The 15,142-nt window shown below is 41.4% G+C and overlaps 2 protein-coding genes across 7 annotated transcripts in view; one reads left to right on the top strand and one right to left on the bottom strand.

Annotated features, from left to right (window-relative positions):
- LOC138760590 (uncharacterized) overlaps positions 1–7,816 on the top strand; it is a 33,409-nt gene extending 25,593 nt beyond the window's left edge. For 2 of the 6 annotated variants that reach the window (XM_069931348.1, XM_069931349.1), the window contains exons 3-4: positions 3,028–6,430; positions 6,704–7,816. In XM_069931348.1, coding sequence (XP_069787449.1) covers positions 3,028–6,430; positions 6,704–6,738 — 3,438 coding nt within the window. In that variant the 3' untranslated portion in view covers positions 6,739–7,816. Of the gene's footprint in view, positions 1–1,255; positions 1,344–3,027; positions 6,431–6,703 lie in introns of those variants that run through there. The other 4 variants (XR_011355723.1, XR_011355722.1, XR_011355724.1 and 1 more) reach the window with 4 other exon arrangements.
- Positions 7,817–8,166: 350 nt separating this feature from the next.
- Positions 8,167–15,142, bottom strand: part of ints7 (integrator complex subunit 7) — an 82,445-nt gene continuing 75,469 nt past the window's right edge. The window contains exon 20 of the mRNA XM_069931347.1: positions 8,167–14,770. Within this exon, the coding sequence (XP_069787448.1) occupies positions 14,492–14,770 (279 nt within the window). The 3' untranslated portion in view covers positions 8,167–14,491. The remainder of the gene's footprint in view (positions 14,771–15,142) is intronic.

Here is a 15,142-nt window from a genome sequence, read left to right as displayed (position 1 = left end):
TATGTCTTGGTTTATATAACAGATCCTATAAATTCTTTGCAGTTTTTATGTACAAAATTGAAAGAACTTGGTGAAATATCAGGTTATAAAATTAATTGGGACAAAAGTAAAATTATGCCCTTGGTTAATGGAGATTATACTCAATGTAAGCAATTTGCTCAATTTAGATGGTCAGATCATGGAATTAAATATTTAGGGATCAAAATTGATAAATATTTGAATAAATTATATAAATTGAATTATTTACCATTACTTAATAAAATTAAGGATGATTTAAATATATGGAATGACTTACCTATAACCTTAATAGGTTGAATAAATTGTATTAAAATGAATATTTTTCCAAGGATTCAAAATCTTTTTCAGTCTATTCCTTGTGATATATCTCAAAAATTCTTTAAGGATGTGAATTCAATTATTAGGAAGTTTTTATGGAAAGGAAAGATGGCTCAAGTTTGTTTAGAAAAATTAACCTAGAATTTTGAATTCCGCATTTCAAGAATTATTATTAAGTAGCCCAATTGAAGTTTAATAATGGAATGTTTGATTTATAGAAATCTTTAACTTGGGTTGAAATAGAATTGGGTTAAATAGGTGAAGATCATATGCAGCTATTTATTTATAAATGGAAATCAAAACTGTTAATAGGAACTAAAGATGCACCTATTTTGAAACATTTAATTGAATTATAGAACAAAATAGAGTATGAGATCGGTGGAAAAGGTTTAATTTCTCAGAAAATGCCTTTATGTCAAAATAGACTTCTTCCTTTTACCATGAATAATCAATTTTTGAAGATTTGGAGTCAAATGGGGATTAAATAAAATAGAAGATTATATTGAAGCTGGTAAATTTATTACTTTTCAATGAATGAAGGAAAAATTTAATGTCCAGAATACTACTTTATTTTGTTATTATCAAGTTAAAGCCTTCTTTACTGATAAATTAGGTCAAAATTTGAGACTACCTAGGCAGAATGAATTAGAATTATTGATTACTAAAGGTGATATGAATAAATTTATTTCAGAAATGTATAAATTATTTCAAAAAGCTCCAAAATTAGGTATTTATAAATCAAGATTAAGATGGGAGGTTGATTGATAGACAGATAGATTGAGAATGATTGGATGCAGTTATGTTAAGATAGTATGATGACAATTATTAATGTAAGATGTAGACTGATTGAATATAATTTTTTACATCAACTACATTTAACACCCCAAAATTTTTTTTTAAATGAATCCCACATTATCAGATTTATGTTTTAGATGCGATCAAGATGGCTCATTTTTTTCACTCTTCTTGGATAGAGGTGAAAGTATTTTTGGAAAAAAATATTAAAGGTAAAACTCCTGCTTGATCTGACCTTATTTTTGTTGGGTAATGTTAAATGATTAGTGTTAAATTAAGATCAACTATGTATCAAATTGAATTCTTATGATTAGTTCTAGCTATTTCTAGAAAATGAATAGCCATTACTTGGAAATCAGGAATGAAGGGATGGCATGCTGAATTATGTTCTTGTATTCCACTTGAAAAAAAAATTATATAATAAACACCATTTCTTTTTTAAAATATGGAGCCCATACTTATGTTGGTTTGAAGGTTTAAGAGCTCTTAACAGCTCGTTCTGGTGGTAATTCTCAGCTCCATAACTACTTGAATTGAGGTTAGATTGTTGTTTTTTGACATTCACCTTTTTTTCCTTCTTTTCTGTTTTTTTTTAATCTTAGGGGTTTATGGGTGGGTAGGGAGGGAGGGATAAGAGGCCAGGAGCTTAGGAGAAGAACTATAGCATTAAGATGTTACAGGACAGAAGGTTAGTGTTACCGGTTAATGAAATGGCACGGTTTATCAATGTGTACGAAAACATCAATTGCACAGAAATGCCAGCGGATTATGAAGACAAAATATTAGACTTTCATAAGTTTGTAATAAAAGCGTGAAAGTTAACTTGTTTTGAACTGAGCCAAATAGGGAACATGGATGAAGTTCCAGTAACATTCGAGTGTTAAAGGAGCTAAAACCGTTGTAGTAAAAACCACTGATCATGTATGGACGCACTATACAGTAGTTCTGGCCTGCTGTGCTGATGGTGCAAAACTGCCACCGTTTGTAGTATTTAAATGAAAGACTCACCCCAAAGAAAAATATACCACACAGTGTGCTCATTCATGTTCATCCAAAAGGCTGGATGGTCAAACCTGGAATCAAATTATGGTGGCAGAAAACATGGTGAAGGCATCCCGGTGGACTCTGACAAAAACCTGTACTTCTGGTCTGCCTCTTGCAATGATGTACTAGCTCCCTCTCTGTAATGGAGGATTAAAACCATGTACCCAGATGCTTTTTGCTTATGTGGAACTGACGACACTGGGTCCACACGCAGGTCACCTTACTTTCAGAACTAGCAGATGTAATTAAACTCAGCCATGGGGACTTATCTGAAGATACACTTTGAAATGGAATTCCACTGTGAGGCCCAGGGAAAGCAGTTGTCAAATGCAACACTCTGAAATTGACGAATTGGTCACAACCTGTCTTGCTCGAGAAGTTTTAATAAGTCTTTGTATCTACGAGATAAACCAGGAAATTATAACATCCTGGTTCCATAATAATTAATCTTCTAAATTGTAGAATGTAATGTTCAGTTTTGATTTTGACTGACAAATATTAGAAGGAGTAGGCGCATGATTAATTGTTTTTGGGGTATATAAGCCTGTGGTCCTGCTGCTGAAGTTTAGATTCTCCGAGGGGTGGGAACACCCCTTGTCAAGAAGGAAGAACAGCCAGAGTCCAAGCAACGTCCCGGTCGGGGGAGGTGGAGAAGCTGCTACCAGCGCCCTGACAACCTACTACAAGTGTGCAGTCGTTGCCTCGCTTCGGCAGTTGGGACCAGTCCAAGCGTTGATAAGTATAGTTGGGAAGGGCTTGCATATTGTAGTGTGAAATCAGCTTTTGAATTAGTAATAAACATTTGTATAAACTGAACTGCTCTCGGTGTGTGTGTCTATTTTCTTTCGGTAGCTCAAACACTGTGACCAATCTAAAATGAACAAAATGAGAGGTATAAGTTTACCCAAGACAATTGGCGCAGCGAGCAGGGTTGGTCTCAAGATGTTTCGCCGAAAGAAAGAGGTGAGCCCTGAGCAGTTCTTGATTCCTGTATGGACTTCCAAAGACGATGGGTTTGGCATGTTGGCCAATACCCTGTCTTTGTTGGGACCACCCATTAGTTGGGATGAGAAGTTAGACTCATCAAGTGCACCTCTGGGAGAGCGGGTTGCCACTCTCCTTCGAGAAAGTAAATTTCCTGATAAAAAGGGAACGCTGACGAATGGTTTTTGGTTGCTGGCCACAGCATTACGCCACTCCGTTCAGCGTGAAGCAGAATTAATTCAAAGAGAAGTAGAATCTCAGTGCAAAAGAAAGCAATTAGAGGAGGAGCTAGAAGTCCTGCGACAATGCTGTTCCATGATGAGCGAGATTGTTCGCACCAGTCAGGACAGAGCCAAAGAATGGGAAGATAAGCATGTCCAAATGATTTGCCGTAATATTAAACTCCGGCAGCAGCTCTGTGCAGATAAGGAAAGGCATGGAGTAGAACCCGATCCATATCGTATTCATGCCATGATAAGGAATGGTAACGATCCTGATGTAATTGAGGATTGGGATGGGAATATCTGGAATGACAATGGTAATAATGCAGATACTCCTCAGCATGTGTCTAACATACTACCCTCTCCATCTGCTGTTCACGCCCACCCTATAAGGCAGCAGATTTCCCAAACAGACAGAAGGGGGGATGATGTAAGGGTAGAGATGGAAGGGATAGATACCCCGGTTTCCCATGTGGACCCAGGGGAAAATACCCAAACCCCTGCTTGTGCTCTATGGCCTACTCCCTCTGTTGGATGGCCTCCACCTCCTCCCCTAGACTGGGTGGAGGACCCTGTGAGTCAAAGTGGGAACAGGGGTCGGAAGGAGTCAATGATCCGTGATTTCTCTGTAAAAGAGCTGGCTGCCATTGGAGATCGATTTAGGCAAAAAGCAGGGGAACATCATCCCCAGCTGCTGAGTCCTCCTGGCCCAGCTGTGCTTTCTGCTCCCACTGCTGCTTCTATCGAGCTGGCTTCTCCTGCTCCAGTTACTCATGATGAGGTAAAACAGTGGGTTAAACAGGCTCTTAAAGATAACAATAGCATGTGGTCCTGGAAGCCCCCGAACCCTTCTGAAGCCTCAAGGTGTGGGCAGGATTCCCGTGTCTACTCCATCGAGACACGGCGCACACACGGGGATCCGCGGCCCTACATACCGTTAACAATCCACTGGGGTGGGGGTAATGATCGCCAATACTTGGCTTTGGTCGACACCGGTGCAGAGCACTCGGTGATTCCTGGTAATCCCGACCTCTGGACTGGACCGGCCTTTCAAATAGAGGGGTTGGGAGGAGCGGTCACCCTGGCAAAGGAAATAAAAATCTGTGCCATGGTGGGTGATAGCCCTTCCCCTGTCTGGTTACATGCCCTGGTGGCTGCTACTGACGAGTGTATCCTGGGTATTAATATGTTGGCCGGTATGGCCCTTAATACTAGCCAAGGGGGATTTGAATTCGGAATTCGAACTATTACAAAAAAACTAGTAGTGGGTCAGGTTAAGTGGGATCCTGTGATGGTGCCAGCCCCCATGAAACCAGTGTGCATTCCACAATATCGTCTCCCTGGGGGGCAGGAAGAGATTACTGCCACCATCGATGCTCTGCAAGAAGAAGGGGTAGTGAGGCCCACAATGTCGCCCTTTAATAGCCCTGTTTGGCCGGTCCAGAAGCCAGATGGCTCCTGGAGAATGACAGTTGATTATCGTTTTTTGAACAAACATGCCCCACCACTTGCTTCAGCAGTTCCGGACATTGTCACCCTTATTGAAAACATTGCTACTGGGAACTCAGGAACATGGTATGCTGTCATTGATCTCGCTAACGCCTTCTTCAGTATTCTTATAGCTGAGGACTCACAGGATCAGTTCGCCTTTACCTGGAAGGGGCGCCAGTCTACCTTCACTCACCTTCCAGTATCGCCTTCCCTCTCAATTCACCATTATATTGATGATGTGGCCTCCTGGAGCCTCTGGCAGAAACAAGAGGGTCGCCGAGTCCCACTGGGATTCTGGTCACGTACCATGCCCGAGGCTGCCACTCGTTATTCTGTTTTTGAACAACAGTTACTAGCCTGTTACTGGGCCCTGCTAGAGACTGAAAGAATGACAGGTGATGCAGATGTTCAATTGCGACCTGCACTTCCTATAATGAATTGGGTCCTGGCTAATAATGCTAATCTAAAGATCGGGCGGGCTCAGCAGTCTTCTATTGTTAAATGGAAGTGGTATATTCAGAGTCGTGCGACCAGAGGGTCTGAAGGGGTGGGCCGCGTACACGAACAGGTGGCTTACCATCCCAGGTCAGGAACTCACTTATCGGAGGAGGGGGATGGTGGCTCCAGTCAGTATGCTGAGTTGAAGGCAGTCACTTTACCACTAGATCCCCATGATCACCCTCTTCGCCTGTTTACTGATTCCTGGGCTTTGGCTAATGGACTTGTGGTATGGATGCCTGATTTGCAAAAGAACAACTGGATGATACATGACCGCCCAGTATGGGGCAAAGAGTTGTGGCAGCTGTTGTGGGATGCTTCCCACCATCGTGAGATAACCGTTTATCACGTTGATGCCCATACCAATATGGCGACTAACATGGCTCAACATAATGCAGTAGCAGATCAGCTTGCCACTATCAGCTGTGCTGATACCGTCCCCCTGGCTCGATGGGCACATGAACAGAGTGGTCATTTGGGGGAGAAGGGATCAGCTATGTGGTCCCGTACACATGCTTTATCCGTCCATCAGGATGATGTCCGCATGGTCGTACATACATGCCCAGAATGTCAGCTTGTGAAGTTCCATACCATTCCACCTGGTCCACATGGCCGAATAAAACGGGGTGCTCACTCAGCTGCGGTCTGGCAAATTGATTACATAGGCCCCATGCTAGACTGCATGGGTAAATATTACATCCTAGTAATGGTTGACACCTTTTCGGGCCTGGTTTTTACTTTTCCCACCAAGACGGCTGACCAAGCTAGCACTATCCAAGGACTAAACCATTTGATTTATCGTTATGATGTTCCAGAGGAGATTCACTCTGATAATGGCTCGCACTTCTCCAGGAAAGCAATCTGTGATTGGGCAAATGACAACGGTATTTTATGGGTCCACCATATTCCTTATTACCCGCAGGCTGCCGGGTTAGTTGAACAAATGAACGGCTTACTGAAGGAACAAATTCGTTTGGAAACATCACTGGGGACCCAGAAGGGATGGTGCCATGTGCTGCAGCAGGCAGTCGACAATTTGAATCATCGCCCTTTAAAAGGAGGTACACCTTTCCACCGACTTCTTCACGCTCCTGAATTACAGCCTATTCCAGAGGAATAACAGTCATTGCCCCCCATCCCCGAACTAGAGAATGTTGGACAAAAGGTATGGGTGGCACCACCAGGTAGTGGCCCTCCTGTAAAAGGGGAAATAGTGACACCTGCCCAGGGTAACACTCAGTGGGTAGCTATTGAGGGACAGGATGATTTAGTCTGTTTAAACACTGAACGCTTATGGTATCGTGAGTGACATGTGTCAGGCTTCTTTGTTCCAGGTTCTCCATTTTACACTCCTGGTGATCTGGCTTAACAGCTGCTTTGATGCCAGCAATTGGATTTGTAATGTCGAGGACGTTCCAAGGGAGTTACCCGTGGGAAACACGGTCCGATGCATTACACCAAGGAAGTCCTCGGTCACCAGCCTCAAGTGCAGCTTATATAAATATGTTATTGTTCAGCATGTTTCAAAATCTGTTCGTGAGCTCCAGTACCTGGGTATTGTGGCCAACAAGGATAATTTGAGCCTTGGTTGGAATCCTTTCTCATGGCTAACTGCTACATTTGGGGGGGTGGGCCACACTATCCTCCGTTGGTGGCTCGCGTCATTGCTTATCTTTGTCATTGTTGTTTTGATTTCTCTTTTTTCGCTCCCTCTGTACTCAAATACTGGTTAGGCCTCGCAAATGACAGATTGTGACCAAGGGGTGGGATGTAATGGAGGATTAAAACCATGTACCCAGATGCTTTTTGCTTATGTGGAACTGACGACACTGGGTCCACACGCAGGTCACCTTACTTTCAGAACTAGCAGATGTAATTAAACTCAGCCATGGGGACTTATCTGAAGATACACTTTGAAATGGAATTCCACTGTGAGGCCCAGGGAAAGCAGTTGTCAAATGCAACACTCTGAAATTGACGAATTGGTCACAACCTGTCTTGCTCGAGAAGTTTTAATAAGTCTTTGTATCTACGAGATAAACCAGGAAATTATAACATCCTGGTTCCATAATAATTAATCTTCTAAATTGTAGAATGTAATGTTCAGTTTTGATTTTGACTGACAAATATTAGAAGGAGTAGGCGCATGATTAATTGTTTTTGGGGTATATAAGCCTGTGGTCCTGCTGCTGAAGTTTAGATTCTCCGAGGGGTGGGAACACCCCTTGTCAAGAAGGAAGAACAGCCAGAGTCCAAGCAACGTCCCGGTCAGGGGAGGTGGAGAAGCTGCTACCAGCGCCCTGACAACCTACTACAAGTGTGCAGTCGTTGCCTCGCTTCGGCAGTTGGGACCAGTCCAAGCGTTGATAAGTATAGTTGGGAAGGGCTTGCATATTGTAGTGTGAAATCAGCTTTTGAATTAGTAATAAACATTTGTATAAACTGAACTGCTCTCGGTGTGTGTGTCTATTTTCTTTCGGTAGCTCAAACACTGTGACCAATCTAAAATGAACAAAATGAGAGGTATAAGTTTACCCAAGACACTCTCCCAACACATCTCCTCTGCACCCTCTCTGATGACATCCTTCCTAATGTGCAGAAACCTGAACTGCACACCATATTCCAACTGTGGGCTAGCAGGTGTTTTATAACATTAGAGCAAGATTTACCGGTTCTGATCGTCTCAATGAAGGCAAGCATTTAGTGTATCTTCTTCATCTGTGATGACATCTTAAGGAATTTTTGAAAAAAAAATATAGAAGCTCTTCCAATTCAATACAAAAGAGTACATTTTATTAAAGAATTATTGGATCTGGAAATTTCTACCATTAGTAAGCAACTTTCATTTAATTCAAGCTAATGCTCAAATTTAATCCCTCGACACTCCCTTGGTCCTATCATTCATGGTGAAACTTTAACCTTCATTACACACACAAAATTTACCATCTTTCACTTCAGAAACAGAATTAGAATTTATTGTGATGAACCTGTGTCACAAAATATATTGATATGTGGCAGCATTACAGGTGCAAAGAAATTGCTTTAAATTACATTTTTTTAAAAAACATAAATTAATGAAAAAGCAGAGAAAAAAAGTGAAGTAGAGTCTGTGGTTTATTGTCCATTCATAAATCTGATGGTAGAGGGGAAGAAGCTGTTTTTGTACCATTGGGTGTTTGTCTTCAGACTCTTGGACCTCCTTCCTGATGGTAGCGGCAAGAAGAGGTTGTGACCTGAGCGGTGAGTATAGAGGCTGCTTTTTTGAGACACCGCCTCTTGTAGATGCCCTTAATGGAGTGAAGACTGATGCCCATGATGGTGCTGGCCAAGCTCATAACTCTCTACCGCCTCTTCCTGTCCTGTGCAATAACATCTCCTTATTGGATCAGCATTCTTGAGATCTCGTCCAAAACCTTACATGTGAAACATGACTGCCCTCTGTATTTAGTTGGTCTTCAAAAAGATCCTTCCTCAAACCAGGCCAGAAAAATTTTATTCATTGTCTTCTTTACGCAGAGAAAAGTACATCCCACCAATAAATCCATGCAAACTATCCTACATGCCTTTCCAAGTGTAGATTATCCTGTCTCTCTGTGGGACAGAAATGCTTGTTACCATGCATCAGCACTGCCCTGACCAAAACAATTGTGGTGAATACTCAATGGGAAAACTAGTAGGAAAATATACTTTTTGATTTTCCTGGATAATAGTGTTACGGAACGTTAATAAAATTATGATAAAATGTATATTAAAAGGGTAAGATTTTGAGGTTTAGTTATCAGGTCACATATCACAAACAAACATCTCATTTGCTATGCAAAAGACTGTGTCTATATTTGGCTTTGCAGAGACATGGAAAATGCTTGTGAGAGTTTCACAAGTAGGTGTTAATGTTTGAACAGTGTCCAGGCTCAAGAACTCAGGCCAGAGTTTTAAATGTCTGGTTGGAGTTCGTTGTCCTAAGAGGGGGCCACATGGATTTGCAGACAGAGAGAAAACATCCATTGTTTGTCAGAGTATTCTGCAACAGTTTGTGTGAAGGCTGCAAGTTGTCAGACCTGTTGCAAGACCCCATTTCAAGACAGATTTCGAGTTCTGCCTATTCTAAATCTCTGTAGTCAATTGCAGAGGTTGTGGCTGGTTATTGTTTCTCCTAGAATATGGGGAAAAAGTAGAACTCCTTGTGGTACCCTGGAAGAAAAGATTATCTTATGGGAAAAACCCAAGAGGAGGCAAGTTTCTTGAGCAAGAAATTTCAATTGCTGATCGAAGGAGTGTGTCCAATGTACAACTCTCTGAAACCAACAAAGGCCTTCCTAAGTGGCAACCAGTTAAAGCACCAAAGCCTGGTGAATATATTAACAGTTCAATTCTGTGCACAGTATGGTAGATTGCCTGGCACCAGTGAACTTGGAGAAGTGATAAAGAACTTTCCTGAACACATAAACATGAAATACACATGCACTTAGAATTGGAAGTGGGTTAAGTTAATGGATAATAAGATCAATATTTATGAAAATAAAACCATTTTGATTAAGTAGCCACTGTCTTGGTGAATTTCTTATGCTGCTGGGTTTTGAGTCCTTTGGGCTCATAACAGTTCCCCACACTTTTTGCTGGATTATTCTTTCATTGTTCTAAATACTCAATTTCAACAATTGTTCTAAGATGTTAAATATTGTTCATGTGTATTTATTGAAATGGACAGAATCTTTTATCATTCAAGTGGTTTGGGCCACATACAAAATGTGATGAAAGTGCAGTGCATTGTGCAGAGTCCAATTCAGGTCAGCAAAACGAGGGCAGCCAGAAAACTAATGATACTGATTTCCCCAACAAACATATAGAAGATCTTCCATTCAATGGAAAAGAGTACATTTTATTAAAGCATTATTGGATCTGGAAATTTCTACCATTAGTAGACAACATTCATTTAATTCAAGCTAATGCTCAAATTTAATTTGAATTGTCCAGAGCATCTGCTAAAGTGGATCACCACCCCTGAAGATATACCTACAATTTTGTGGCAAAAGAAACCTTCAGAAATTCTCGGCTCATTTTTTCTTGGTTTCAATAAATGTTTGGCTACCCACTCCCATGATTCTACATTTGTAATTTTAATGTTAGTTAAAAGCAGCTTGGTATGTAAAATGCAATTAAACCATTGGAGTAAGTTTAATAGAAATGACATTTATAACTGGATAATTTTTGTGAGAGATGAGGAAACTTGACATAAAAATATGAAAGATGGGGAAACTAGTGCACACATGTGGAGTGATGGATTAGACCAGTATGAACAGGCTAAGCATGGAAATTAGAATGCAGGAAGCAGAGTCAGCCTATGTAAGATAAGAATCTTCTAGTCTTTTCGACAGGATCAGTGAGCCCACCCTATCAATAAGATAAGGAGAGGTAAGGAATAATAGAATGTAGGAAGTTGAGGTAGTCTGGATGAGATAAGGGTCTCCTAGCCCTAGACAGAAGTACCAAGTTCTACATATATAATTAGTAAGCCATACACAGATTTATCAAGTTATGCATATTTAATTAGTAAACCCTAGACAGGATTAGCGAACTCTGCATATGAAGGGACTCTGAGAGTTGGAAAGGTGTGAATGGGGACAAGGGCAAGGTTATGAATAAGGACAATGGGGATAATGACATGAGAAGACACCGACAGGATACCCCCTGGTCCTCCAAGTCCACTGAAATTGCACATAGGCAGGAAGGATTGCCTATGCCAAACCCATCCAGGGGGCAGAAGAATGTAAGGGGGAGGGTATTCTGATACTGAAATTCACTGTATAAAAGTTGGGTGAGCCCCAGTGTATGTGTGTATTCCCAGGGTAAGGGGAAGCACCCAACTTTTCATTGTATAATAAATGTTCTTTGTTCTCAATTTTTGTCTCAAGCAATTTCTGTTAAGGTACATCTATTTCTAACAATTTTCAAAACAGATTTTTGCTCGCAAAGGCACAAATTAAATGTCAGGCAAAAGCAATGATTTTCAATGTATTTTTTAAATTAGATTTATATACAAAGCAGAAGAAAACTTCAGTCCTTCCTATGTTTTGAGTTCAATATAGTATCTTAGTTTTTTTTTAAAAAAAGGTTAACAAAGCTACATTTCTATACACCATACAAGTGACCGAGAATTCCTTACAGCATACATAGAACTATGATGCAATTTGTGGATAAATTTATCATTGCCTTCAGATAAAATTAATGAACATCTCCAGTTGAAATAACTTTTCAACAATTGACAAACTCCATGAGAATGTTGGAGCAATTAAAAAAAATGTTAAATCTAAATCTCCAATTACCTAGACTCTTCCACTTGTAGTCTTGTAGTTTCAGTACGTTGGTTTATTCATCTATTTAAACAGGGCCTAGAATCTATGAGAGAGACTATGAAAATTTCTCTTCTGATGCTTGGATCAAACCTGGTTTCATTAAAAGAGTGTTAGTGCAACTATTTCCCAGCTCCAGCACCTGTTTGTGTAGTTTGTACATTCTATGACTGCATGGTTTTCTGCTGGTTTTAATATTTCATCACATATTCCAAAGATGGAGATTGGTAGGTTAAATAGCTATTGTAAGTTAGCTCTATGACTGTCTAATAAAGACTTGTATGACTCTCTCTGGTGTTGCAACTCTGACTGTTCGGAGGAGGGGGTTAACACAATTAACAATGCTAGCTGTGGTGCTTTGTGAAATCAGGTTGTTCTGTGCCTTGGTGGGGCTTACCTCCACATTGATACACAGCTTTTGTGGTGGTTAAACAGATGCCCTCCACCCCCAGAACAATAGTAGCATAGGTTAGCAGAGAGATATTACAGTTTGAATCTGATGCTGTCAACAAGGAGTTTGTACGTTCTCCTGATTGTCACTGCATGGGTTTCCTTCGGGTGCTCTGGTTTCTTCCTACCCTCCAAAAGCATAGGTTTTATTGGTGTATTTGGGTGATACGGGCTCCTGAGCCAGAAGGGCCTGTTACAGTGCTGGCTCTTTAAAAGAAAATGGCAGATGATAGTCATAATGACCCATTCGCAGGAACTGACCCCAGTTAGGTCCTGGGTCAGCAATTTCCCTGTGGCAAATAGTAGGCAACAGGTGTGTCTAGGGGTTACAAATGGGTTGGGGTTACTAGTTGCACACAACACTCCCATTTCAGGATTGGTCCATCTGCAAAGTTTAAGAGACCTATACCAGGAGAGCTAGGCCTTGGCTTTAACATCAGCGAATGAGCTGCTATAAAATTCAATACCAGCATAGTTAGAGCTTTGGGTGGAAACAGCTGATGAGAATGGGGGGCGGGGAGGGGGGGTGGGGGGGAAAGGAGAGGTATAGGTGCTAATTGGCAGGTTCAGCAGGACACATTCCAGGAATAAGCAGCAGGATTGATGGTAAAATTTTGAGGCAGCACGTGGACAACTGCTTGAATGGCAAAAAATTATGAAAAATGTTAAATTACAGAATATGTGTTTTTTGGGGGGAGCATGGCACCAATCAGATGGGGAAGCTTCTGCAGATAAAATAAGATCAAAAAATAACCAGTTCAGTAACTTCTGGAAGTTCCACACTGATACACATGTAAACAGTGAAGCTAGAGAAGGATCCATTCAAGTGTCCATTAAGATGAAGCATACGAATGTAACAATGGTCCAACTGGAGAGTTTATGTCCGAACATCTATTGGCAATATTAAGTGCACATTAATTGATATATTGTGCAGATCAAATAGTCTGGTAATATGAACTTCTCAAATTATACATTTACTGTCTGTTCCAAGTTTTAAGAGACAACTGAATAATGAAACCATTAGCAGTCTCACAAAAGCAAGGTTTGAGTAGGTTTTTACCCACAACCCCATTTTCTGCCAAATGTAACTTCAATCAATCAATTAATGTGCTGAGTTAGAACAGCATGGGCAATGAGGGTAGGGGAGAGATTCTGCTTTAGTACAGGTGCTTAATCTTTTAGCTGATATCTTTGAGACCAGACACTTTTTGGAATTCGGAATTTTTCGGATAATAAAGCAGTACTTCTAAGTAATTGCACTGTTTCCAATTCATGCAAAACAAAGAGACACTCCAACTAGAAAGGTCTGTGGACGGGAGGGTCGCAGCAACGCTGGATGGGAGGGCAGGGGGGGGGATTTGCAGCAGCCCTGGATTGGGTGGGGGGGGGGGGGGTTGGAAAGTGGTTTAAGATAAAGATAGACCATAAATGATAGGATTTCTCTTCACTTCTTCTCTTCAAACAGCTTGATGCTGTCCAGGTACTCGTGCCTTCCTTCCTTCTCACAGTTCCAAGCTGCGGCCTGCCATCTTCTTGCATACCTCCTCAGAGTCGCTCTCTTCCCTGATGGGACCCTCCCCCTTGGGCTGAGGGTCCAAGGGCCACGTCCTCACCATCGCTGTCGGTGTTGCTGTCCTCACCTTGCCGCACAGCTTGTTGACCTGCAGCCGTGCTGCCTTCAGCAACTCCTGCAGTGAGTCGGCACCGGCTTCCTCTACCTTCCAGGTAGCCAGGGCCTCCCTTCAGCACATTTAGCTCGTCGGTCAGCTGCCGGTTGTGGTCTTCGATCTTGCCAATGGAGCGCCATAGCAACTCCGCCTTCTCCTCCACAAACTGCAGGTGACGGTGCAGCTTGCCGGCAGAGTCGAAAAAAGTTGAGCTGGGCCCACTGGGGTGATTCCCGGGCCAGGCCCTCCCTCTTCTGCTCCTTTTCTTTCCCCTTTTTAATTTCAGGTCCTGGCTGGATATGGTGAATTGGAGGTGCTGTTTTTTCCACTGGCACTTATAAAGTAAGGATACTCTAGGGTTCCACTAATTACCAACATGGATATTCATCCAAACGAAAATTGAGGGTAGGTCGTGTCAGGTCATGTTTGGCACCAAATGTGAACATTAGTGAGCTTACATCCATCAAAAAAATGTTTGGTTTTTGGATAAAGGATTAAGCACCTGTATTTTGGTGAATATGGCCCAAGGTTTTTTTTTAAACAAACATTTAATTTGGGCTACACACTTCACAAAAGGTCATGCCACACCATGATGCAACCACCGGGAAACTGGTAGGCCTTCAGCACCTTCATATTTTGTACATTGTGACTCACATTAAAAACGACAAAGTGCATTCCTCTGTGATTGCTGTTGAGACTGTTGTTGATGCTGCAGGCGTAATTGCTGAGAGAATGGATCCTCCATGGATTTGATAGCAATGGTACTTCTTGGTCCTGTTTTCCAAATGATTCCATTTGAGTCAACAACGGAAGCTTCAACAGTAACAATGTGGTTCCCAAATGCAGCAAAACATAACAGGAATTGTGTGCTGAAGTAGTCATTATGGGGTTCTACTCGTTGCTTCATTTCATTGGTCATATTCTCCAGCAATATCTAGAAAGTGGATAAAATTAGGTGTACCTCAGACAATTTTACCAAACTTATTTTTAGATTAATTTAGATTTTTCTGTCAAACAGGCAGTGGTAATCATCCAATGTTGCGATAATTGTTAATCAATGTTAACAAACTATAACTATTATTTTTAAAATGTTATGAACCAAAGTTGAAACATTAGACTGTAAACCCATAATGTACCAAATTACACCCCATCCTACTCAGATGAATCATTAATGCAAGATTCTCTTCCCAAACACCTGCCACTCTCACCGGGGGCGGCACGGATAGCGTAGCAGTTAGCGGAAAGCCATTACAGTGCTAGTGACCCGGGTTCGAATCCGGTGCTGTCTGTTAGTTTGTATGTTTTC

This window comes from Narcine bancroftii, chromosome 4 (assembly GCF_036971445.1).
Source record: "Narcine bancroftii isolate sNarBan1 chromosome 4, sNarBan1.hap1, whole genome shotgun sequence".
NCBI classification, from domain to species: Eukaryota; Metazoa; Chordata; class Chondrichthyes; order Torpediniformes; family Narcinidae; genus Narcine; species Narcine bancroftii.
The sequence above is the reverse complement of the archived record's forward strand: the minus strand, read 5'-3'. Positions and strand labels throughout refer to the sequence as shown.